Here is a 24,582-nt window from a genome sequence, read left to right as displayed (position 1 = left end):
TAGGCCACTTGTTTACTTATTTTCAGTGATGTTGAAAAGTGAAAAGCTGGAGCTCAGAGGGAGATGGAGGAGGAAGACAAGAAACACAGCCGCTTGAGAGAGAACGAAGAAAGTGGAGGCATCTGGCCAGCAGGTGTGAGGGTTCACCCAAGTCCTCACACAGAGCGCTATCTGAGGGGCTACAAGGGAGGGAGAGCGGGATGGCAAGATCTGCAAGGCTCAGAATGAAAAACTGCAAAGGTTACTCACAGGTAAGAGAAACACCAAACAAAAAGGAGTACCCGTGAGTGTAGCGACTATGAAAGAGAGAAGTAAATTGTAGGAAAAAAAAGCCATGGGTCAGGAGAGAAAACAATAAAACTGCTCAAAAGAAAAGCAGGACAGGACCAACTCTCACCCCACATTTAACTTTTAAATGCCTCAATCAGAAAAGATTAACTAAATATGTCCTCCGCATTTTTCCCTCAGGTCATCCTGAGGTCCTGTATCAGAGTCTACAAGAGCAGAAACAGATCTAGAGCACATCTCCAGGTTAACACAACATGAGATGATTCAATGACTTCTGTATGATGTCTTGACATGGTATGCTATGGGAAAAAAAGAGCTTTAGTTTTGTAGATATTTGACAAGATCAACAGGCACTGTGGCACAGAGAAGGAAGGAGGACAGGAGTTCAAGGCCATTCTGGGCTACACAGTGATGCCAAGGCCAGCAAGACGTACATGAGACTCTATCTAAAGCAAACAAGGAAAAGGGGTGGGGAGATACAAACTTGGGGATACTACAGAAATACATTATCAAATAAAAAGAGGATGTTTCAGAATAATAAATAAAGATGGTATGGCTCTGTAATGAGAAAAATTAAAAAGTGCCCTTGATTGCATACCTGTGCTGACACTGTACTTTAACCAAATACTTTGGGGGCTAGGGAGCCATGGGATAGGGGAAGCTGACCCTCCAGATCCAAAACCCAGGAGATTTCCTACTCTGCCCCAGGCCAGCAAGTCCCAGCACACACAGACCTGAGCCCCCTCACCAACCGTCCCACACACCCCCAAACACACACCACAGGTCATGTAGCCTGGTAGCCAGGTTAAACTTCCTCTCCCCTTATGAGGGCATGTCTGGCAGTCTGGCAGCATCTGGAATTTCTCCTTATGCTAATGAGGCATACCCATTGCCCTGGCCCCTGCCAAAGAAAAAGATGTACACTCACCCCAAAAGCCCCTACCCATCACCAAAGGTTTAAGTAGCCTTTGTTCCCCCAACTAAAAGGTCACAGCTGAGATCTCTTCCATTCCCAGCAATTCCTGACTCACTTCCCCATCTCAGGATCCACTGGTTGAGATGGAAGGCTGGGGAAGCAGACCTTGAACAGCAGAATATGGGAAAAGCAAGATGTGGAATGCATGTATACTTGTTTCCTTGGGTAATTATCTCATTTATCTTGGTACTAATCCACTTTTCACAATAAGCATACCACTGTCCTGATTTGGAAATCATCATGAGAGACAGAAAGGGGGCGGATCCAGGTGGGAGAGAGGTGAGAAGGAACTTGAAGGAGTAGAGGTAGGAGAAACTGGGTTATATTTTGTGAGGAAAAAAAAAATCTATTTTCTTTGTTTTAAAATAATTTTTATTTTTTATATTAATCACCGGTTATTTACTTTGTATCCCAGCCGTAGCCCTTTCCCTCATTCCCTCCCAATCCCACCCTCCCTCCCTCATCTCCTCCTTGCCCCTCTGTAAGTCCACTGATAGGGGAGGTCCTCCTCCTCTTTCATCTGACCCTAGTTTATCAGGTCTCATCAGGACTGGCTGCAATGTCCTCCTCTGTGGCCTAGCAAGTCTGCTTCTCTCGGGGGGGGGGGGGCAGTGTCAAAGAGCCAGCCACTGAGTTCATGTCAGAGACAGTCCCTGTTCCCCTTAATAGGGAACTCACTTGGACACTGAGCTGCCATGGGCAAAGTCTGAGCAGGGGTTCTAGGTTATATCCATGCATAGTCCTTGGTTGGAGAGTCAGTTTCAGAAATGAACCCTGTGCCCAGATATATTTGGTCCTTATGGTGCTCCTGTCCTCTCCAGGTCTTACTAACCCCCCTTCTTTCATATGAATCCCTGCACTCTGCCCAAGGTTTGGTTATGAGTCTCAGTATCTGCTTTGATACGCTGCTAGGTAGAGTCTTTCAGAGGCTCTCTATGGGTAGGCTCCTGTCCTGTTCCTTGTTTTCTCCTACTTCCAATGTCTATTCTAATCTAGGCTGGGAGTTGGCCTCCTGACCTTGACTAGGGCTTACAAGACTGACTTCTCTGATTCCCAGGCCTCTGGACGTGGATGGGAACTAAAGCCCTGGTTCCCCTGGGTTTCCATCCTGCTAACTCCAAACTGTGTGACTTCTCAGCCTCCAGAATCCCATAAGCTAATTCTTCAGGATAAATCTCCTTGTATCTCATTGGGTCTGTTTCTCCAAAGAACCTGGATGTAGCCGCTGCATGTACTGGGGACAGCCCCACTAGTGATACCATCTACAGGGGCTTTCACCTGCGCTTGTCTCATGAGGCAAGACCTTTGAGTAATACATGATGCCCTCTTTGGTTTTCTTTGATTCCCGCTGACCCTCAAAGCAAACAGTCAAAGAGGAGCTTTCTTCTGAAAGGCTGTCCTTAGCATCTCCTAGAAGGGCTCACTGCCAAATGGTACCCATGTGATCACCCTCACAGCAAATATCAAAGTCTCATACATAAAGGATCGCTAGACAACAAGCAGGTCTTCTGAACTGAAGTAAGACTGCTCGCTGCACAAGGACAGAGAATTCCCAAGATTCCCCACTGCAAGTCAAGCACCACACTGGAGACTGAGCAAGATTGCTGGGGCTCCCAGGCCAGCCCAAACTCTCTAAGCATCTCAACAAACCAATAAGGGAAGAATTCCCCAGAAGCTATTTAATTTTAATAAAGTCTCGAAAATATACTTTCTAAAAAATGTATTTATTTGTTTATTTACTCATTTATTTGTGTGTGCACGTGCACATGCTCACGACCTATGTGTGACATGTGTGGGGTGCCTGTGGAGTCCTTTTCTGGACTTTTCAGGTCACTGGAGCTGCAGTTACAGGTAAGTGTGAGCTGCCCAATGTCAGTACTGGAAGTGCTGTTAACTGTTTTAACTCTCTCTCTCTCTCTCCAGGCCCTGAAGTATCTTCAGAAAAAAAAAAAGAAAAAAAGATATTCCCTTTTACTCTTAAAGATCTAGTTTTATCAAATACATTTCAACATTTTTAGGGAAGCATAATCTTCACTATATTGATTTGTAGGTGATATAAATTACATGAGAGATGAAAGGAAAGTCTTATTTACTAATGCATTCATTCACCAAGACAAAATGTCTTTAACCCGCTAATCCCCAAGCCTGTTCAAATTGAAAGATGGACCTTTGTATTTTAAAGGAACATCTTTATTACTGGGCCGTCTGTAACAGTGAAAATATAGCAATAGAAGTGTGTTTTACATTACTTTGGGGATGGTTTTTGTTTCAGATTTGGCTTAGTTTTGGTTTGTTTTTGTTTCTTGAGACAGAATCTCCTTACATAGTCCAGGTTGGCAGCAAATGCATGATCCTCTTGCTTCAAGCTCCCAAGTACTGGGATTACAGGAATGTTTTTAATAACATGCAAATTAACACAAATTTCTAGTGAGGTCCACATGTTAACAACAGGAAAAAGCTAGGGGAGTCGTCAGGAACACTATCCAGCCATGCCTGGGAAGATGGGTCAAGTGGGAGACAGTGCACAAAGTCTTACCTTATGCAATTGATGCATGCCTTCCTGTGGGAAGTCTGCAGAGCCCATTGTTGACATAGGATGTGAGACACTGGGGGGTCCAGGACTGGGCCCCATCATGCTGTGCACAGAACCTGGGGATGGTCCTGGTCCTGGACTGGGCCCCAGAATTGGTCCAGGAGAGGGTCCAGGCCCCGGAGAGGGCCCAGGATGGGGCATTGCAGCTGGGTCTGTCGGTGTGGACATCTACTTCTCCCGGCCCTGCCAGTCAGCAGAGTGACACTAAGTTGGAGAAGGGGAAAAAAGGAAAGAAAGAAAGGAATGTTTTAAACATAACGTTAAGATCCAAATAAAACAGTTGTTAGAATTTGATGGTGCCGTTTCTGTAACTAACATCAAACAGAACAGCCCTGTCTCCTCCAGATGTTTGAATGAATGTGATATATAACCCTGGGCTCCAGTCTTTATGAAGACCACTTGTTCTAAAAAACACATACTAAGTGATTCCCCCGAATGATAAATCATCCCAGATACAGAGAGAATCACTGGAGCAACTGAAATTTAACACATAAGCAAAATCTAAACAAGCCTGAAATTTATTACTAAACACAACAGAAACTCTCCATTATAGACTGGCTTAGACATCTCAGAAGTAACTAAGCCCCTAGTCCTGAAACCACTGGAATAGAAAATCCTTTACAAGTAAGGATCCAAACAACAACCTTTTTTATAAGCCAACAGGCTAGTTCACAAAGAATCCTAGATGGCTATGGGGGAGAAGAGAAGTCCATCAAATAATAATAAAAAGAGAAGTCCCAATTATAGAAAAAGAAGAAAGCCAGCATTTGCGGTGGCATACACCTTTAATCCCAGCACTTGGAAGGCAGAGGAAGGAGGATCTCTGTGAGTCTGAGGCCAGCCTGGTTGACAGAACAAGTTCCAGGACAGCCAGGGCTACACAGAGAAACCCTGTCTCGGAAAACAAAACAACAACAAAAGAAGAAGAAAGAAGCTATAAGGAACCATACAAATATGTGTTCAAATATACTTAGATACAATTACTAGGTGAGTTCTTATCTTGGTACTTAAGAGTCGGTTAACAATAATTGTAAAAAACAAAAACAAAACAAACAAACAAACAAAAACACACCAAAATCCAAAATCACAGCTACCACATCTACTGAGCCTGAAGTAATCAAAATGGACAAAGCTATGGTCCTCCTCCCTGGTAAGTAACAGAACCAAAACCACTTAGACTATTAAGGCCCATGATTTGTGTTAGGCCTCTAGTCAAGGATGCCAGGGTGTAGCTGTCTGTGTCTGGGAGTGGACATTCCGTTTCTCCAGACTTAACAGAACAGTCCTCCATAACCCAGCCTCCAAGCCTTCCTGTCAATTCCCCCACTAGGTAATGACGGACTGACAGAGTCAGTACTTCCAGTAAGAAGTCAAAATGAGTAAGTAAAATGTTCTCCAAATTCCAGGAGATCAACGATCCCAGCAATGTGGCTGAATGCCTCTATGACAATAATTGTTATGCGGTCAGGCGCTGTCCTGTAGGCACACATGAACCCAGGGAAACATTTTTGGTGTCAACGTCACAAAACACAGAATGGCTCCCCTCTCAGTGACTCACTTTCTTACCCTGTGATGGCAGAGATCCAATAAGACTAGCAGCCTAGCCATCCAGAACAAAACTCCTTCACAGGGAAGTGGGAGGTGAAGGAAGGGAAAGTCCAAAGTGCCCCATCAGCTCCACTCCTGTTCCCTTCCTGAATCTCTAGAGAGCACGGCTCATGATGGCAAAGCATGGCTCTTCACTCCCATGTCCCCAGCACCTTCCAGCTGCATGCACTACGGACCCAGAAAACACCCGATGATAGGCATGGAAGATAAAAGCAGCTGGGAGACCAAGGAAGGATGACTGAGAATTCTAGGCCAGCCTGAGCTACAGTGAGGCCTTGTTACAAAACAAACACAAACAAAACCTCAGTGAATAAACAGCAGGCAAGATTTCAAGGGCCAGCAGATTCAATTAATTTTGTGTATAAAAACTAAAGAGTTGGAGGTGTTTAAGGTATGTAAATAAATAAAGGATAAGCAGAATCGTAGGCCACTCTGGTGAATAAACTGGGTTTAAATGGGAACCCAATACAGTGCTTCCTCAAACAGAGAAGGGTCTGGGGTGAATTATAACCTTAAATACCCTGAGAAGCAAGTATCATTGTCGCTGTTGGTATTTGTTGTTGGTATTTGTCTGCGATGAACAAAGCAGGTAGAAATAACTTCTGCGTTTGCCTTCCACCTACCTCTCACATAAACACAAACATGTTCTGTCAGCATATTAAACTTAGGAAGCTGACGTCAATTTACGGACACTACAAGTTATAATGTTCTGCCGTGTGTATCAACAAACTGTATTTTTCAGTGAATTAAAGGAAATTACTTAGTTCCTGTTATGGTTTGTTGCAAAATCAGCTTCAATAGGTATTTTGGTAATATGGCACAAGTTTGAACAATGAAAACAGAAATATTCAAGTTAGCCTAATAGCTCTACCTCTTGTGTTTTACATTTTTAATATGTATAAATCCATGACTATATTCTGCATGTATTATCACGTTCATCTGGAATCTCTGAGGATGTAAAAAACATACAACCCCAGACAAATATTCTTCTTCTTCTTTTTTTTAAAAGGAAACTAAAACTTCTTAAAGAGGAAAAATGTACTTGGAGGGAAATGAAAAGTTATGGAGCACATTAAGGAGAATGGTAATATAGGAATATGTTACATGGGAAACCACACAATAAGAGAACCCGCAGACTCACACATGTAATGTATAGGTCTAAGAGAAGCAGTATAATTTAACACTCAGTCATGTCTCTAGGGAATGGTAAAGGTCTAGACTCTCCAGATGATGATGCCTGACCTCCAACTCAACTGAGAATACAGAGATGTGAGTTCTGTCTCAAGTCTACTACTCTGGGGCCCTGAAAACAAAACAAAACAAAACAAAACAAAACAAAACAAAACAAAACAAAAACCACTTTCTCTATGCAGTCCCTTGGCTCTCTCTAGGCTTAGGATGGGAATATCTCAAAGGTCCCCTCCATCTATCTATCTATGACTTGGTGTCTACCATTATCCAAAAATCTCAAAGACCCCATCCCATCCAATGCTTTCTAACGCTCTTGAATGGGCTTCTATGCAAAAACCAGGATTGGTCATCAAGGGTACACTCAGGAAGTACAAGTACTTCAGGAAGTACACAAGGGAAGAAGGCCTAACAAAGTTGAGGCCAGTAGCTCTCATCTTATTCTTCTACATTTTTATTCTTTATTCCAAATGCACAATGGCACAAATCAAGGATACGTATCTCAAGGCAGGGAGTGTGTTTTATCACTGACTCTGCAATGAAGGCTTCAAGCCTAGGCCAGCCACAACTCAGCTTTCTCCTGATGTCCATTCAAACCCTTGCCCCTTTCTTCCTTTCTCCAAGCACTAGATGGTGGAGATAAGGAGATGACCACAGGAGCCAGGAGCGTAGTGGGAGAGAAGCAGGGCTCATCCTGGGTAATATTTCTGTCCAAGTGATGAAGCTGACAATCTATTTTCATTTTGGGTTGGGGGGTCAGAGGGTTACCTTGTCTCAGAAGGGAACAATGTCTTCCACAATGCTGTGGTTAGCACACTCAGGGAAATCTGCCTACAGGAGACCACAGCTGCCGCCCATACACAGGCTGGACAGTCCCCTCCCTCTCTGCCACGTTACCCTCTGCCTCAGACTAGGGCTCCCCGAGGGCCAGGCCACTGTGTTCTTGGCAAGGATTCTTCAGCAGTACACCCTGTCTTCTTCACCCAGACATTCTTGCCTTTACAACTGGGGAGTGTGTGCTTTTAAAAATAAAAGGCCATGGCTGCACTTCCCACAATCCCCAAATCCCACAGTCAGCCCAAGTCTCCCTCTCCCCTCTCCCCTCTCCCCTGAAAAGCTGGGCACCAGCATCTGCATATTAAAAGGAGTTCAACTCCAAGGAATTTTAAGGGTCACCACTCCAACTATGACAACCCAGACAAAACTTAAGACTCCTGTCTCATTGCAATCCAGGAAATTCAGGGCCTACACGTGGGTAGTAGGACTTAAACACACCTGATGTGCTTCACAGTCATTCTGGTCACCTGATTTAAGGAGACATTGTGTCAGGCTCCCACTGCGAAGGCGAAGGCAGGAAGGTGGAGCCGGGCTTGGCCAAAGTCACATGGGTCACAGGAGCAAAACTCCAAATAGAACACTTTATCCTTTGACTCCCAGTGCACACAGCAAGCTAGGTGTCTCCCCGGGCAAGCCTACCAACCCAATCAAGGCTGCTCTACTCTCCTGCTGAATTTAAGGAGCAGAGAAGGGCCAAGTGAGTGAAGTCCTGAGTGAATGTGTGTTATTCACACAGGCATGGCCATGTCAAATACACCATACTCCAGGCTCAAAGGGATAGCAAAGCCCTTCTCGGGGGCCTAGTGCAAATTTTGACAGTGTGCAGAAAATGTTCAACATAGCTTTCTCTCCCTCAGACCACTCTCCTTCAGGGGCTGCTCCTACTGAGATTAACCAAGCCTGCCTCCTGGATTCAGCTTTATGCCATAAACCCTGCCTCCTTGGTTTATCTGACTCTACCCTCACCTCAATGTCCAGATGTATGCAACAGCCTCGCCTCTCTGTTCAACTCTATATAACAAGCATGCTGATCAGCCGGGGGCATTGTGGTTTCTCCAGAAGAGAGCCCAGTCCATTCGATCCCAGCTTACTGTCAATATGTGTGTTCCTCGCCTCTGCATTCCCTTGCTGCCCCAGTTGGGTTCAAATCCCTGGGAGCCATGCAAGGATGGCCCACAAGAGCTCTGATGCCCACTACCACAACCATCATGTCCATCTTCTTTTTACTGCTTTGGAGACAAAGGGAAGGAACAGGGACTCGTAGGGATGCAGCCAGGAGATCAGCTGGCCAATCTCCAGTCTTGACCACACTGATTTCACGATAACACGCCTCAGCTTGAGCCTGGCACCTCTGTAATGTGTTCCATTGTTGGGCCAGACAGGGTTAGAGAGTAGAAGACAAAGAACAAAGATGGAAACAATGGCAGAGGTGTTTTGCAAGGGCTAGGACTTGGCTGGGACAGTATATTGACTTATCAAGTGATGAAGTAAAGAGTAGCCAAGGCCCTAAAGAGATTCTGAGATGAAGACATCATTACCTGAAAGGGCTATGATGCCTAGTCCATCACCAAATGATCCCCTTTTATATAGTTACTCTCAACTCTGAGTGTCCCTGGCAGAAGAGAGTTACAGGAAAACAATAGGATAGACAGACACATGGACACACACACACACACACACACAAAATTGTAAACCCCGGAACACAGAACACCTAATAGGAAACTTATGCATAGATGGCAGCAAGGGAGGGAGAGAGAGACAAACAGACAGAGATCTTCCAAAACTAGAATGGGTACAGCTAAATGTCCCCAAGGCTATAGGGTAAGAGAGATGACACTCTAAGAGGAGTAAAGGACTCAGGGAAGGCTTATTAAAAATGGCAGTTCCTTGTTTAGACTTTGAGGTTTAAAAACAAAAATTAAACTTTCTAGAAACAAGAAGAGTTGGGGAGCGCTCACTAACTTGGACAACACCTCCCAAAATGCCCTTTGCCAGAGTTCCTAAGAAAACTTGGAGAAAGCCCAAGTCTCCAGCCAATCTTCCCCACAGCTCCCCTGACAGGAAGACTTTGAGGGCCAGGCTCACGGTGGACCATCACAAGAACTTAGTTCCGGGCCTAAGAACAACTCAGCTCTTTCCAAACATTCTGCCTATTACAGGAGAGCAATAAGACTTGGGAGATAAGTCAAGATAAGGGTCCTTTTTTTGTGTGTCTGCTGACTCAGAAGCCCTTGGTCAGAAAGAGCTGCTTCTCTTCTTTCTCTTCTTTCCGAGTGCCCTTCTCTATCGGGAACTGAACTGCTTCACAAGAGGCAGCGATGTGCCTAGAACTGGACTGTTAGTGTAGGTAGGCAGGCAGTGTGTAGGATGGCAGTGAAGATAAAGGGAAATAATGGTCTACAGGCCAAGACTGTGTGCCTCCTAGTTAAACTTCACGAAGGCCCACAGTGCTGTTTGGCCCGAGAACAGCAGCTTTATAAACAGTTCCCAGTGTGATTTGTGATAACGCTAAAAACCACGCTGCACCTAAAGCTGATGTACATTGTCCCACCCAAACTCTAGAAAAGCATTAAAAACACATGCTCATGGTTATTCATGCTGGCGTTCCGTCCATCTCAAAGTCATATATGTTTCAAGACGTGCTTGGATGAAAACTTCTCTGTTCACTGACTGGGCTTCTGTGAACTACCCTTTCGTCTTTCAATCAGGGAAACAAATTTAGGACATGCCTGAGCTACTGCCCTGACTTTAAATAAACTGCCTTGGGACTGTCCTTGCCCAGAGTAGACCTGGCAAAGATTGGGAGGAATTCCGCCTGCTGCACAAGGAAGATAACAACAAACAGTGCTGCACCAATTAGTGCCCCCCACACAACCCCTGGGGGCTCCCAGCACTGCCAGGGCAGGGTCCTCGCTTCCCTTTAGCACCACCACAGATACCCAAGTTACTGCCCTACAGGAGTTCATCAATGTTGCACTCTACACAGAGCCAGTGAGGACTGACAATGTTCCCTGAAAGAAAAAAAAAAAAAAATGTCATATAAAGGCTGTTTATCTGAAAATCCAAAATGTAAGAGGCCCCTTCAATACAGAAACAACTCACTTCTCTAATCTGGGACTCACAGAGTACTGACCAGCAAAGGTCAACTCACTTCTAACGCCCAGGTGAGCACACACTGTTAGGCCACCAGCCATAAAAGAAACCAGCAAATCAAGCCATCAAAAGCTAGTTTCAAAGTGGGCATCACCCTGAAGTGAAACCACTCATGCATGGTGTATACTTGCCTGTCCTTCCCAGACACATAAGGCTCTTTTCCAAAGCAATCTCCTCTTAGGATGCTGACAACAATCAATGGTTTCTACTAGGAAAATTTCATCTGTGCACTAAACATAATTTTTTAAAAGTATAAAATGCATGCCTTAAAACCTGATTGGCTGCACTGTGCCCAAAGTTTGGCTTATGAGCCTCAGCATCTGCTTTGATACCCTGCTGAGTAGAGAAAAGAAGGGGGAGCTAGAAAGACCTGGAAGGGACAGGAGCTTCACAAGGAGAGCAACAGAACCAAGAAATCTGGGCCCAGGGGTCTTTTCTGGGACTGATACTCCAACGAAGGACTATTCATGGAGATAACCTAGAACCCCTGCACAGATGTAGCCCATGGCAGCTCAGTATCTAAGTGACCTCCCTAGTAAGGGGAACAGGGGCTGTCTCTGACATGAACTCTGTGGCTGGCTCTTTGATCACTTCCCCCTGAGTGGGGAGCAGCCTTACCAGGCCACAGAGGAAGACAATGCAGCCAATCCTGATGAGACCTGATAGGCTAGGGTCAAATGGAAGGGGAGGTCCCAGGGCTGGGGAAGGAGCATGGGAGGAGATAAGAGAGGGAGGGTGGGATTGTAAGGGGATGAGGGAGGGGGCTGCAGCAGGGATACAAAGCGAATAAACTATAATTAATATAAAAAATGTTAAAAAGAAAGAAAAAAATAAAATAAAATCTGATTGGCAGACTCACTCCTCCATAGGAGTAAAACTCACATTTAGGCTTATAGGCAGAGTGGGCCAGACTGTGATGGGAAGTCTTATGGCCCTGGGGACTGAACCTAGGACATAAACCTAATAAGTACCTGCTAGTCAGTCCCTGTACCACTAAGCTACACCCCTAGCCCAAATGATCTTCAACATACCCAACATTCCCAACTGACAGACACGGTCACACTCATAACTCAACAGTGAATCCTTCACATCCATGACAGTAACGTCTTTATTATGAGTCTGTCATCAGCAGGACCACCGAACCTCTTTGAGTTTCAAGTTCCTACCTAACACAGGTGCACACTAGAAAGCACCCAGCAAGCTAAGATTTGAGATAAACCAGATAGAACAGAAGGTGTACAGACACCTCACGAGCTTACTGCATACAATTGCTCGTTACTGCCCTGGGCCTTCTAAGATCTTCAAGTCTCACCCTGAACTTGAATATACAAGTTACCAGATTAATCCAAAATGTAATTTTGTTCATAAGTACCCTTGGCTCAAAATTTCTGAGAGGGGCTGGAGAGATGTCCTAGTGGTTAAGAGCACTGGCTGCTTTTCCAGAGGATACATTCCTAGCACCCAAGGGTGGCTCACGATTCTTTCTCAATTTCTGGCCTCTGTGGGTACGAGGTATGTATACAGTACACAAGCATACATGCAGACAAAGCATGTATATAAAACAATAAAATTATAGACAGGTAAGATGACAGAGGACAGAATTTTGTGAGGCAGGCCTCCAACGATACTGGATGAAAGGTTCACGCTCCAGCCTGTAAGGCAAGACTCTCTTCAATTGCCAACTTTATCTTGTAAAAATTCTTCCCGAGTGGGACCACTTAGGCCAGGTAACCAGGTCAAAACAGGTACCGTGGTCTTCCCAAGGCTTGTCCAAGCTTAGTCCATGTGATCTCAGGCTTTCTTCTGATCTGAGATGACTTGTATTCACCATTCCCATCTCTGCTCGACTCTTCTGCAAAGCTAGAGCTGGGGCCTCTTGTGTCCCAGAACTCTGCAGTTCCCCTGCCTCGCCTGTGTTTAGATGCTCAGGTACATTCTAGAAAACACATCACTTCTTACCACTGATAATTTTTTTTTAACAGAATTTTGGACTTTGCATAATGGCATTGCAGAACAGAGCAGCAAACCACAGAATAGCTGCAAATATTTGCCAAGCTATTATGTGTCCAGTTGTTAAAAAGCCTGAGGGCAGGAGAGGCTTTCCTCCCAGACATTCAATTTCCACGGGGATGGCTCATCTCCCAGGGGGATGGCAGAAACTGCAGTGTGCCACCTCCAGCAGGCAAAGAAATGCACAAGCATCCCAAACAAGAAAAGCACAACCGGAGTGCAAACCCACAGAGGAGCCCCCTCAGGTAACCGGGCTGCCAGGACACTACAGTTCTTCTGGTCTTTTTTTTTTTCTTTTCTAAACATAATTTTAACTCACAAGTGCCAAATCCAGTTTTGTTTTGTTTTTTTTTTTTTTTTTGGTTATTTTGTTTGTTTTTTTGTTTTGTTTTTCAAAAAAGAAGAGGCAGTTATAATTATACTTTAATGGCTTTTAAACTAGGTTTTATTTCAGCCTCAAGTTCTGGGTACTCCATTCAGTTACAAACCCCAGATCATACTTAGGTTAAATAGTTTTTAGATAAATACTGTTTCTAAGACAGTAGTGCTTGCACAAAGGTAGAACATATACTGGCGCAAGACTGAGGTGCATCCACCTAGAAATGCAGTATTCCTGGATGCTTTAAATCACACAGAATTACAGCCTGATTGTACCCGTCACAATGTCCCCCAGGCCTCAGCCAACCAGGAAAATACCACAATTCATATGAAGTTGCCTGGAAGTCCAGAAAGAAATCGTGGGCTATGGATGCTCTGCTCAGTTAGTAGAGTATTTGCCCAGCATGCACCAAGACCTGGGTCCTCTTTTACCTACCAGGTGTGATGTCACATAGCTGTAATTCCAGCAGTCCAGAGATAGGAGCAGGAAAATTGTGAATCCCAGGCCTACCTGGCATACATAAGGCCTTGTCTCCAAAAAGCAAACAAATAAAAACTCAAAATCTACATCTATATCCAATGCATCACTCTAAGTGATCATGTGAGGGAATTAATGAGTTGCTTCTAGTCAGTGTTTAAAAACCTCACCATTTAGCTACTGGATTTTCATCAGAACCCTTATATGTTTTGCTGAAGTATAATTATTCAAGTATTTAAACTATATATATATATAATATATATATACACATATATATATTAAATCTTTAGTATTTGAAAGTTCTGATATATCTGGAGCACTTTCAAGGAAAGGTGGTAAAATAATGTGGACAAATAATAAAATTATAATAAGCAGTAACAGAGACATAAAGTCTTTCAAATCCTGGTTGCAAGATCCCATTTAACTTGGTAATAAATGTCTTAGGCAAATAAATATGCTCTTTCATAAACTCTGGCAAGGCATAGTGGCAGACTCCTATGTTTTCTGGTAAACACAAAGTCACAACTTTCTGTATAGAAAAAAAAAATGCCTCACAACTTCCTAAACTCTCTGCCAAATAAATTCCCAACATCTGTACTTTCTATACACACCACTTATGCAATGGTTCATAATTTTATTGACAGGGAAAAAAATCAAAAGTAACCTCCAAATCTGGCTTTTCATATGAGGGGCATTTTCTCATTTGTTCACTAGAAATTGCCACAGAGGGGAACTGTGACCTACAGTTTTCTGAGGCCACTCATGCAAAGGGGCTCACTGCCCACATCTTCCTCCCACAGCATGTAAAGGAGACACAGTTTGAATCAAAACTTCTGGTGGTTCAGGCTGGCTGGCACGACTTCACAGTGCTGAGACTGGGAAACGGTCCTCAGCTTGGTGCCTGAGATAAGTCGGTCGTCCCTGTGGCAGCATGTCAAAATGTCATACATAGTGATTTATTATTTCTCTAGAGTAGCAAAAAGCTGCTGACCTAGGAGAGTTTGACAAAGGCCTTGTTTACAAGGGAAGGCCTCTAAGGGAGAGAACAAACTGGAAAGGCTGGAGGACAGCACCACTTTCATAATTTATGAAACTTCTCTCTTTACGGTCCTTCTCCAAAATACAATGAGCCATTAAAATGAACCGTCAAAATATTACAGTATTATAGAGTATCAAAGCTGCCCTCTACAAGAGAAAGATGCTCTTTTACCCCCACCTGCAGAACTGTTTAAAGAAACAAGAGCTTTAAATAATTACCTGCAAAGGCGTTACTTTTCAGGTATACTGTGTCAGGAATATTAAAAAAAAAAAAAATTAAGCACTAACCATACAAGAAGCACAGTTTTACTGCAGTCAATTCTAAGCCTCAGGTGTTGGCCAGTGCACTTTTCAAGAAACCTGATGAGAAATGAAACACACACACACTTTACAAAAGAACAAAAGGAAAGATCTAAGGCTGCTTTGAACAGGCTCTGTGGTGTTTTCTGTGAGACACCACAGTGCAGCCAGAGCCAATGCTGGGCTGTGAGTGAGACAAGTCCTGAGGGACAAGCAGCATGAGAGGCCCCCTCTTCCCCTCTCTGTCAAAGGTTCTCACACCCCAAATCCTAACTCACTTAGAAACATTTTCTGCCAATATGGCCTCACTTTTCAAAGGCCCGAACAAAAACTAGATGGAACCCTCTACTCTGTGCATTATTTTTCCCCTCAACCAACTTTAATGATTGTCTTACAGACCTAACAGGTGTCTAAAATTTACCTTTTTCAATAGTAAACATCAGAGGTGAAAGAGAGCATTTTGGAGTCCCCCCTCTTTTTTTTACATTAAGGTTTTTTCTTTAATTTTTTTTCTTAGTGTGTACTGACAGTACAAAATAACGGGTTTCATTATGGTAATTTCATACAAGTTTACAGTATACTTTAACCCAATTACACTCTTGTCCTTGGTCCCAAGTCCCCCCACCCTCTACTTTGGGTTCCCTTCCTCCAAAGGCAGTGTTTTAAAAGCAAGTCAGCAAGCTTGGAGGAATAAAAGGGCAATTAGATTCTGAAAAGAAAGAGCGTGTCCTATTTGCATAATAATGACACCTAAGCATCAACCCAACCACGCCTCCTACCCAGTGTGTATAGAAGTAGCCCGTGTGCCTGTCAAGTCCCGAGCAGCTTCAGGTAAGGCCTCACAAACTGGAGGAAAATATTGCTGAATACACTGAATTGGGCATTTGTGCACATGTAACATCGAACGTGCCTTTTCTATTAGAAGAGTTCTCACTGCTCTCTGAGTCCTGGGAGGTTGGACAGGAATTTTGTGCTAACCAACGCCAGGCAACTCTCAAACCATCTTAGGTGCTCCCACAAGCAAGGCATACAAATCAGGTAAAAAGAAGTTTGAAAATTAACTGAACCCTTAAACATTACCACACAGCACAGCGCAATAAACAAACGCGTGTCCTTAACGTCCTCCTTACGTTCCATTATTATACATACAAAGGAATACGTGCCAATGTGATGACTAGAAAGAAGACAATGATGACACCTCTACAAAACACTGCTTTAACTCCAGTCACTCTGCTTCTTCAAAAGCAACAACCTCCACCGCACTGGGGTGGGGTGGGGGGGAGTAGAAGGGACACAGCCTGGCAAAACTCCCCCAAAAGTTATATAAACAAAGGAGGGAGAAGCCCAGTGTGGGCTTCGCACCCATGTGCTACTAAAATTACATAACACCCGGTGCAGACACCGAATGAGGAATGATTCTGCACTACCCCCCCCCCCCCGCTCTCCCTCCCACGCCTTCCTCCTTCGCTTTAAACACCCCACTGCCCCGCGCGCGAGAGAGTGGACCGCTGGCGATGTTTTATTTTCCTAATGAAGTAAATCCTGCTCGAGAAGAGTTGGAGGCACGTTTAGGCCCGAAGTTTGAACGTGCAACAGCCGCAGGACGCAGCGACTCACTCTCTCCGGACCCGGAGCAGAGAGAACTGACAACGCCAGCCACCCCCGAGGCCTCCTTCTCCCCCGCGCGGTGCCTCCCGCTGGAAAGTTTTCCCTGCCATCGATTGCCTGCCCGACTTTGCACGGAAGGCGAGCCAGAGATGGGGGGGGGGGGGGGGGTCGGCAGAGAAAGACCTAGAAAGCTCGGCGGGAGGGCGGCGGCGGGGGAAGAGGAGGGACCGGCGGGCTCCTTACCTGGGCGAGCAGGAGAGACCGGGGCTCGGGCCGGCGGCCCCCGGGGCGGCGAGGGAGCGGCTGTGCACGCCACCGCTTAGGCCGGCGCCCGCGGCCCGGCCCCCGCCGCCTCCTCTTCCTCCCTCGCGCGCGTCATGTCACGGCGATCAAACATGTCTGTGCGCTTCGCCGCGGTGACTTCCTGATTCTCCGCCGCTCGCGCGCGCCACGCACTCGCCCTCGCCCTCGCCGCCGCCGCCGCACGCACCGCCACCGCCACCGCCACCGCCTCCCGCCCTCTCGCCGCCAGACCCCGGCGGGTCTGCGTCCGGCTCCCGGGAGGGCTCGGGCGGGAGGCGCAGGCAGCCCGCGCAGATCGCCACGCACTGGTCCCTAGCGCACTGCACGCTCGCGCCTGCCCGCCGCCCCCTACTGCCCCTCCATCCGACTTGCGGCCCTGCCAAACTTTTTTTTTTTTCCGGGTTGATTGGTGTCCAACTTCCCTCCGCCCCCATCCCCCCCAGGCAGCCCTACCAGCCCCGCGCTCACCGCCATCCGCAGCGAATAAGCAGACCCGGATAATAATAATAATAATAATAATAATAATAATAATGTAATCCAGGCGGCAGGGGGTGAACGCAGACACCCGCAAACCGGGCGATCTCCAGCGGGTACCGGAAACCGGCGCGAGCGCCCTGGCCGGAGCGCGGGTGTCCCCTCGACCCCGCCCGGCGCGGTGTCACTGCGTCCAGGCTGCGCGGCCTGCTGCGGGGGCACAGGGGGAAACTGTGCTGGTGTGCGCTTGGTGGCTGGAGGGCGCCCGGGGGCTGGCGCGCTGGACCGGTGATTTGGGGAAGTACATCGCGACACCTTTGCAGTTGGCGTGGCCCTGTTTTGCAACGCCAACGGGAGGGAAGGCCGCCCGGCGGAGGGGCGGGGGTGGGCAAGGGAAGGGGTGAAGTGGGTTGGGATGGGAATAAAGCAAACTCGAGAGCAGAGAGCCAGAAGGAAGGGGTGAGTGTCATCGCGGGGAGGAGGCTCCCACCGGCTCTCCCCGCCTCCCTCCTTCGCCACCCCCCACTCCCTCCCCACTGCAGCCCTTCCCCTTCCCGGGTGAACGCCACGGCCGCTGCCCGGGTACGCGCGGGTCCTGTTGTGACAGTCAGGCAGAGAGGATTATCCGGATCATGGCCTCCCCAGCCCGCAGCCGCGGTGGCTCTCCCGGGTCCCTGTGCGCCCCTGACACCCAGACCATCCCAGGCGCCCCACGGCCGCAGCTTCCTCGGCGCAAGCCGAGGAAAGACTCCAAGCAAAAGAAAACAAACCCCGAGAGGGGGAGGGCAGGTTAACGGTGCCCAGTGGATACCTCGGACCTCTTTCCTTGGTGCTTTTTTCCACCCTCGGAATGGGACCCGGGTTGGACACCCTGAACTTCTACATCCCAGCCTGCGTTGCCTCCAGGTACCAGACAAGGAGGTCCGCGACGCCATGGCCACAGTCCCCAGGGCAACCTCTCGGTCTAAAGGCCTGTCACCACTCAACATTCCCTCCCCTGCCCTTAGGGAACCTGGGGAATGGAGCTGACAACTCCGAGACCGCAGGCACTGACCCCGCAGCAGTGGCCGCCGCCTGCTCGGTGCGCCAGCCCGGACTACTTACTCCAGCCGCCAAGATCTGCTCGGGTCCCCGCAGCCGGAGCCCTTTAAACAAGTCCCCGGGAGGCGAGGAGCAGCCGCGTCGGTTGGCGCCCGGCCGCCAGCCCGGGCTCCTCGCCCTCCTTTCCTGTTCCCCTCCAATTCTTTTCTTTTTTGGGGGGGGGCGGGGAGGACTGGGGATGAACTGTCGCGTTTCCAGTCTTCCCCCTCTCCAAGCCCGGGGTCCTGCAACCCCTCTCCTTCTGCCACCAGCTCTGCTTTTAAGGGGATGGGGGAATGCAACCTGGCCGAGAGTGTGTTGCAACCCTGAGTTGGCAGCGCCTCGCTGTCAGCCTGCCCGGGGTCAAGGCTGTGGCATGTTGGGATTTCTTCCCCTTGCCCCCTTGAAGTAGTAATTATTACTGTTATTATTGGAACGGCGGGGTTAGGTTGAAACTTTCTGGCTTCTTCTACAGCCACCCGGGAGCTGTCGTTAGAGCATTCCACCTGAGGCCCGCGGGGAAGAGGCGGGCTTTTTTTGTTGTTGTTGTAGCGGTTGGCCCGCCTGTTTGTTTTGGTCTTCTAGCATGCACAATAAATAATGATTAGGATAAGGATGCATAATCCGGGGCGAAGGCGGCGCGGTGCCGGAGGGGTTCGGCGGCTGCGGCGGCGGCGGGGAGGCCGAGCCGAGAAGAGAAGAGAAAGGAGTTGTAAGTTATATTTACCTTGCTCGCGAGCAGTGTGCTGGCTGAATCTTCTCTCTCTGAGTCACCCAGAGTACAGAAACAGAGGGAGCGAGGACTAGATTATGAATATGACTTCATTGATGACAGCCGTCCCCTCCTCTTCCTAAACTCGGGCTCCGCCCCGCGTCCCACCCTCGCCGCCTCCACGGGCGCCGGAAGACGCGCCGCAGTTGGCCCCGCGCGCCGCTCCTCCCTGCCCGGCCTGGCGCGGGTTGGCGGGACGCTCCTGTCACTCGCCCTGCTCAGCGACTCCGGGCGTGCGGGGGGGGTGATGGGGGGTAGGGGGCGGTGTGCAAGAATGTGGCTCGAGACAGCTCTACTGTATGCGTGGATCCGTGTGTGTCTGCGAGGCGCCGGCTCTGCGCCGTGTTTGTGCCTGGAGCAGAGAAACTGCGCAGAACAAGCAGCCAGCCCGCAGCCCTGCTGGACCCGGGCGCCGCAGGTCCCTCGGCTAGCAGCAGCCTTCCGAGCCGCTCCGGGGAGGCTGGGGGAACCCCCCGAAGTGAAGGGGAGGGCAGCCGTAGTAATAGAGCGTAGTAGTTCGGGGGAATGTGGAGACCGTGCTGGAATTTAAGTATGCCTGCGCCTGCCAGCTCGAGCCTGCAGAGAGAAAGGGAGGGGACGGGGACGGCGGGGGCAGGGCTCCGGGTGGCACCCAAGCTGCTTGTGGCACAGTGTTGGCCGAGGAGAAAAAAAATTGGACATGATCATACCAGCTGAAACTTTTTCGAACCTCCCCCCTACACACACACACACACACACACACACACACACAAGGCTGTCATAAATCTGCGTTCTTCCCACCCATCCCCAACCCCCAGCGAAAAGGAGGCGGCACAAAGAACAAGCCTGCCAAATCTGTCTCATCCGTGAAGGACTGCAAGCTTCCAAATGCCAGCGACGAGAAACAGCTGAGAGGCCGGGACGCCTAGTAAATAAATAAATCCAAATAAACCCGCCTAACCCCTCTGTTTACTTCTGAAAGGCACGAAGCACTTTCACCTCCCCTCACCTGTCATCTTCGAGTAAAATATACATAAAAATATGGGAGGGGGAAACAACCTCGAGGGGGTGGGGCCCGAGAGTCAGGGGCAGCTGAACCACGGGGATCTGCTTTTGATTTAAAAGGGAAATAAATCTCATTCTCTGCAGACCAGAGTCTCTTCTCTCTTCCACCCCACATTTAAGACCAATTAAGGCTACAAACTGCAATTTGCCTGCACGTAGTGGTTTTGAGAGCTAGTGTTTCAGTTTTCCTTGAAATACAGTGCGTCTGCAGGACCCTAGGTCACAATTTGGTGAGGCACTTTTATTTTTAGTTTTATGAAGTGTGAAAGAATGTTAGGGGATTTTAAATCAGGGGCCTATTATATTAGACTCAGATTAATGTAGGTGCTTGACTCTTAAAATTAAAACTGCTCCTATGTGGTCGTATTATGAAAAGTATGATTTATTCCTTATTTTGCAATGTAATGGCTTAAATTAGTCATTCAAAGCGTACTGTGACTATTTGGTTGAGGATCCCTCCCACCCTAGGTTAAAATCCTATTTTAAGACGGTTTGTACTTTTACATAATTGACTGTCTGAGCAACAGGGTCTGAAGTGCCTTTCTAAGGATTCCCAAGCTTCCGTACTGGGTATGTTGATGAGAAGGAACAATGGGAACAAATGTCAGATTCCTGTGAGCTCATTAAAGAAGTGTTTCCATCACTGGGCCAGGTCTGGGAGGAAGCCCTTCAAAGGCTCTGCTCTCATGGCACAGGGAGAGTGATCACACACCCTATAGTTTTATAGTTTTCCAAGCTGCTGTCACTTGCTTGTTAAATTTGGCTTCCACGTTTGCTGTGTATCCCAAAGTGGACTTATAAACAAAACAAACAACAAAAGACACTAAGGGACTAGAATACAGTGGGTCCCAAAGGTTGTGAGAAATTGTTTTTCTGCCTGAGAGTAGGCCAGTATAACAGTAACTGGGAGTATATTCTGAGAAACACTAAACCCAATTAATAGTGTAGTAAATGTATAATCTAAATACTGACTTCTAACTGCCTAATAGGTTTGAGCTTTACAGAAATATAGCCAGGAACCTAATTGTGTATAATAAAAGGCTTTAACCTAATGACAATGCTTATCTTTATTCATTAACAAGGATTAGGTTTTAAACTTTAAGGGCCCAATTTGTTTCCTTCACATGTCAACTTCACAGCCCAGGTTTAACAATTCAATGCTGACACACTGTGTGTGTGTGTGTGTGTGTGTGTGTGTGTGCACGCACACACGTCTTTCTCTCTCTTTATTTCTCCCTGTCCATTTTCCGTTTGCTTGTTATGTGTGTCTGTCTTTCTCTGTATGTACATTTCTCCCTCTCTCCCTTTCTCTCTCTCTGTGTCTGTCTGTGTGTGTGTCTGTGTGTGGTTATTTCTCCCTGTCCATTTACCTCTGTATGTGTGTCTATCTTTCTGTGTGTGTCTATTTCTCTCTTCCTCCCTCCCCTTTTTTCTACTCTCGCTCTTGCATCTCCCTCACCCTCTCGCTGGTCCACAGTGCCCTGCCATTCATTGGGTCTCCTGACTATTCCCAAGTCTCCTGACTATTGGGACTACAGCTATGCCACACCATGACCAGCATGGCTTTACCTTTATTCTCTCATGAATAAAATTTCTCCTCCACTTGCCATGATAAGTCTTAGAAAGACCAGCCATCCTATTTATGACACTAAGGCCAGGAGCCATTCTTTTTGATATTTTGTCAGAGAGAAGGTAAGGAGAAAACCTTCTCTTTGTTATAGGTGCGTGTTCTCCAGCTTACATAAAATTTTGGAGGGGTTGCTACCCAGACATTACATGCACAAGGATGGGAAAGAAAGAACACAGTCTGTGGTTTGGAGTACAGATTAAATATAGATATTTGGCTCCCTTTCTCCTCATATTGACCTAAGAATGCCTCACCTTCTCCCTTCGGGTCTTTCTTCTGAAGAATTGTCTTGTTTGTAGCTTGCAGTGCAGCAAGTAAGAATTTTACCAAAGAATTCTTAAACTCATGAGAAATGAAAAGGCTGCAGCATTTGTTCCATATGAAAAAATAAGTGTACAGTAGGTAGCGTGATCTTCATCTCTGAGGTAAAGCAAAGTGTAACAATTGATGATGCCAAGGAAGAAAATAAGAAGTTCTTTTGTTTTGTGGAAAATCAGAGGAAAGCAACCGTGGTTAGAGGCTAAAAGGGCTCGGGGAGGCTGCACAGGATGCTGCATTCCCAGGAAGCTTTTCTTTTGGGGACTTTGATGAGTCATAATGTGTTCTCTGAAGTTGCTTTTCTCTTTCTAGCTTGGTATCAAGGGGTGGAAGTTGCTTTTTCATGTCTGCTTGCCCACATTTACTTGTTATGTAAGTCTGCTTTGGCAGATGAGAGTATCTCTATAAAGTAGGTACTGGGTTTAAAAACTGGTATCACCCTTATGAAGAGGAACTGCGTGCACTAAATTTGGAAGCTTCTCGTCCTGACAGAGTATTAGTTTGGATTGACACATTACATACTTCAGGCCAGAGCAGGTAAGGCCATTTCGAGAATGAGTATTTTATCTGTAGTAATAGAAACGGAACTTTGACAAACTGAATCAGCTGACATTTAATTTAGTGAATAGTTTAGAATTAGCAAGAAAACTGATTACAGAAATAAACACTCGTCTCTCTCTTTCTTCTCCCTTAATAAACAATCTCAAAAAAAATCTTGTCTTTCCATAATCATTTCTCTAAAATGCCACCCTAATTTTCTCTGTGAAAATATAACTCTCTATTTCAAAATCCATATCTATCCCCAATTCATCTTAGGATAAACTTCAAACTTCTTAGCATAGCATTCAAGGCCCTGAAGGGACAGGATGTCTACCTGCCTTGTTGACTTTCCCCAAATGTTGTCATGTGGGAGAGCTGGTCTACCTGCAGGTTCCTATTGAGCTTTATTGGTCATATTTCTCTCTCTGGCATGCAGGTCTTAACTCCAGATCCTCTAAGACTCCCCTGTGGCCCAACATCTTTCTAGTGGTCCTTGTGCCATTGCAGACAGAAAAGATGCAGGTCTTACTCTGCTCCCATAGCAACCAATGAGCACCTCCATTAGAGCACTTATCACTTTGATGCAATTATTTGTTTGGTATTCCTCCACTAGTGCCTTGAGGGTATAAAAGAAGTTCAGTTCATCATGGAAACCGCAGCAATTAGCTAGATGCTTAACACAGTGTATTAAAAATAAAATAAAATAAAACAAAACAACAAACCCCACCACTTTGTTTAATGAAATGATGAAAAATAAATAATAAATTTATCCAACACTGAGAATTGAGCAGGTCTTCACCACTAGTAATTATCATGTTGATGAATGAAATTATACAATGATCACAATCTTTATGATTTTTTTTAAGCAGAAAAGACTTGAAAATGTTTGGGTTTTTAAATTTTGTTTTGTTTGGAAGCTTGAAAGATAAGAAGAAGCTGCACTTTTGTGTAAAAAGTATTGACAAGAAGTTTTATTTCTGTTTGAACCAGCCTGGAAGGAACAACAGCACAGACATGGCAGCTATGTGCACTAATAGTCCTGACAGAACCTTTTCTTTATTTCTCCTTTAAATCACAGGCGAGAAGTTGGGCCAAGATCTTCACATACACCCTTTCATCCCTATAACCAGATGAGATGTGTAGCACTAGCCCCATTTTCCAGTCCATATGATGAGAGAGGGTAAGTGATGTGCTTAAACTGTGCTCTCTGAAGTCAAGAACGCAAAGCAATTCATTGCAATATGAGAAGAATACTAGAACCTCTGTTTTTGCTCCATGATCTTGAAATATTTCAACTGCTACAAACCCCTCTCAAAAAAGTATTATACTTATTATACTCACTGAACATAGAGTTTTTCCGGGCCTTTGAAGTAAACTAGTCTTATGTCACACATAACACCTGAAGAGAACCGAGAAAAGGATTGCCATAGGCAGGAGGGATGCTGGCATCCTTCGCTTCCCTCATTGGCACTAGCATCTATTTAGGCACTCACTGTCAGCGTCTCAGGTTTTCAGGTTCTACCTTAAACGGGTTCACAAATGATATACCGTTTCTAATTTTAACCAATCAGCCCTCTTATTTATGAAGCAACTGGCTTAAAAAGATTTCTGAAAAGAAATCAAAGATTGCGATGGCATTAAGGCAAGCACAGGTGAAAATCAGGCTCCAGATTGCTACTTTAGCCCCTAAGAATTCATTGGCAGCCACGCTGAGAAATAAAACAATGTGAGTCTAATTAGATTTTATAAGAAACTTGTCAGAAATATTCACAATTACCCAAGACTGCTTGAGGTATAGATTGATATTAACTATCACTCATGATGAATTCTTACTTAAGCATTCAGTTTATGTTGAGGTATTCATGGTTGATGCTATGATGTAATCATAATCAGCAAGATAATTAAAGTTTTTATCTCATCGTCATCTTCTTCCTTTATCATTTCTGCTTTGTGTTTCACAATATAACCA

The 24,582-nt window shown here is 46.2% G+C and overlaps 1 protein-coding gene across 7 annotated transcripts in view; it reads right to left on the bottom strand.

Annotated features, from left to right (window-relative positions):
* The window catches only part of Smarca2 (SWI/SNF related, matrix associated, actin dependent regulator of chromatin, subfamily a, member 2), a 166,382-nt gene extending 147,187 nt beyond the window's left edge, over positions 1-19,195 (bottom strand). For 2 of the 7 annotated variants that reach the window (XM_021627514.2, XM_021627548.2), the window contains exons 1-2: positions 19,040-19,195; positions 3,801-4,061 (exon numbers count right to left, since the gene is read on the bottom strand). In XM_021627514.2, the coding sequence (XP_021483189.1) occupies positions 3,801-4,025 (225 nt within the window). In that variant the 5' untranslated portion in view covers positions 4,026-4,061; positions 19,040-19,195. Of the gene's footprint in view, positions 1-3,800; positions 4,062-16,698; positions 16,860-17,226; positions 17,539-18,336; positions 18,472-19,039 lie in introns of those variants that run through there. The other 5 variants (XM_021627539.2, XM_060387936.1, XM_021627523.2 and 2 more) reach the window with 3 other exon arrangements.
* Between the last annotated feature and the right edge of the window lie 5,387 nt (positions 19,196-24,582).

This window comes from Meriones unguiculatus, chromosome 1 (assembly GCF_030254825.1).
Source record: "Meriones unguiculatus strain TT.TT164.6M chromosome 1, Bangor_MerUng_6.1, whole genome shotgun sequence".
Lineage (NCBI taxonomy): Eukaryota > Metazoa > Chordata > Mammalia > Rodentia > Muridae > Meriones > Meriones unguiculatus.
This window is presented reverse-complemented; position numbering and strand designations above follow the sequence as displayed.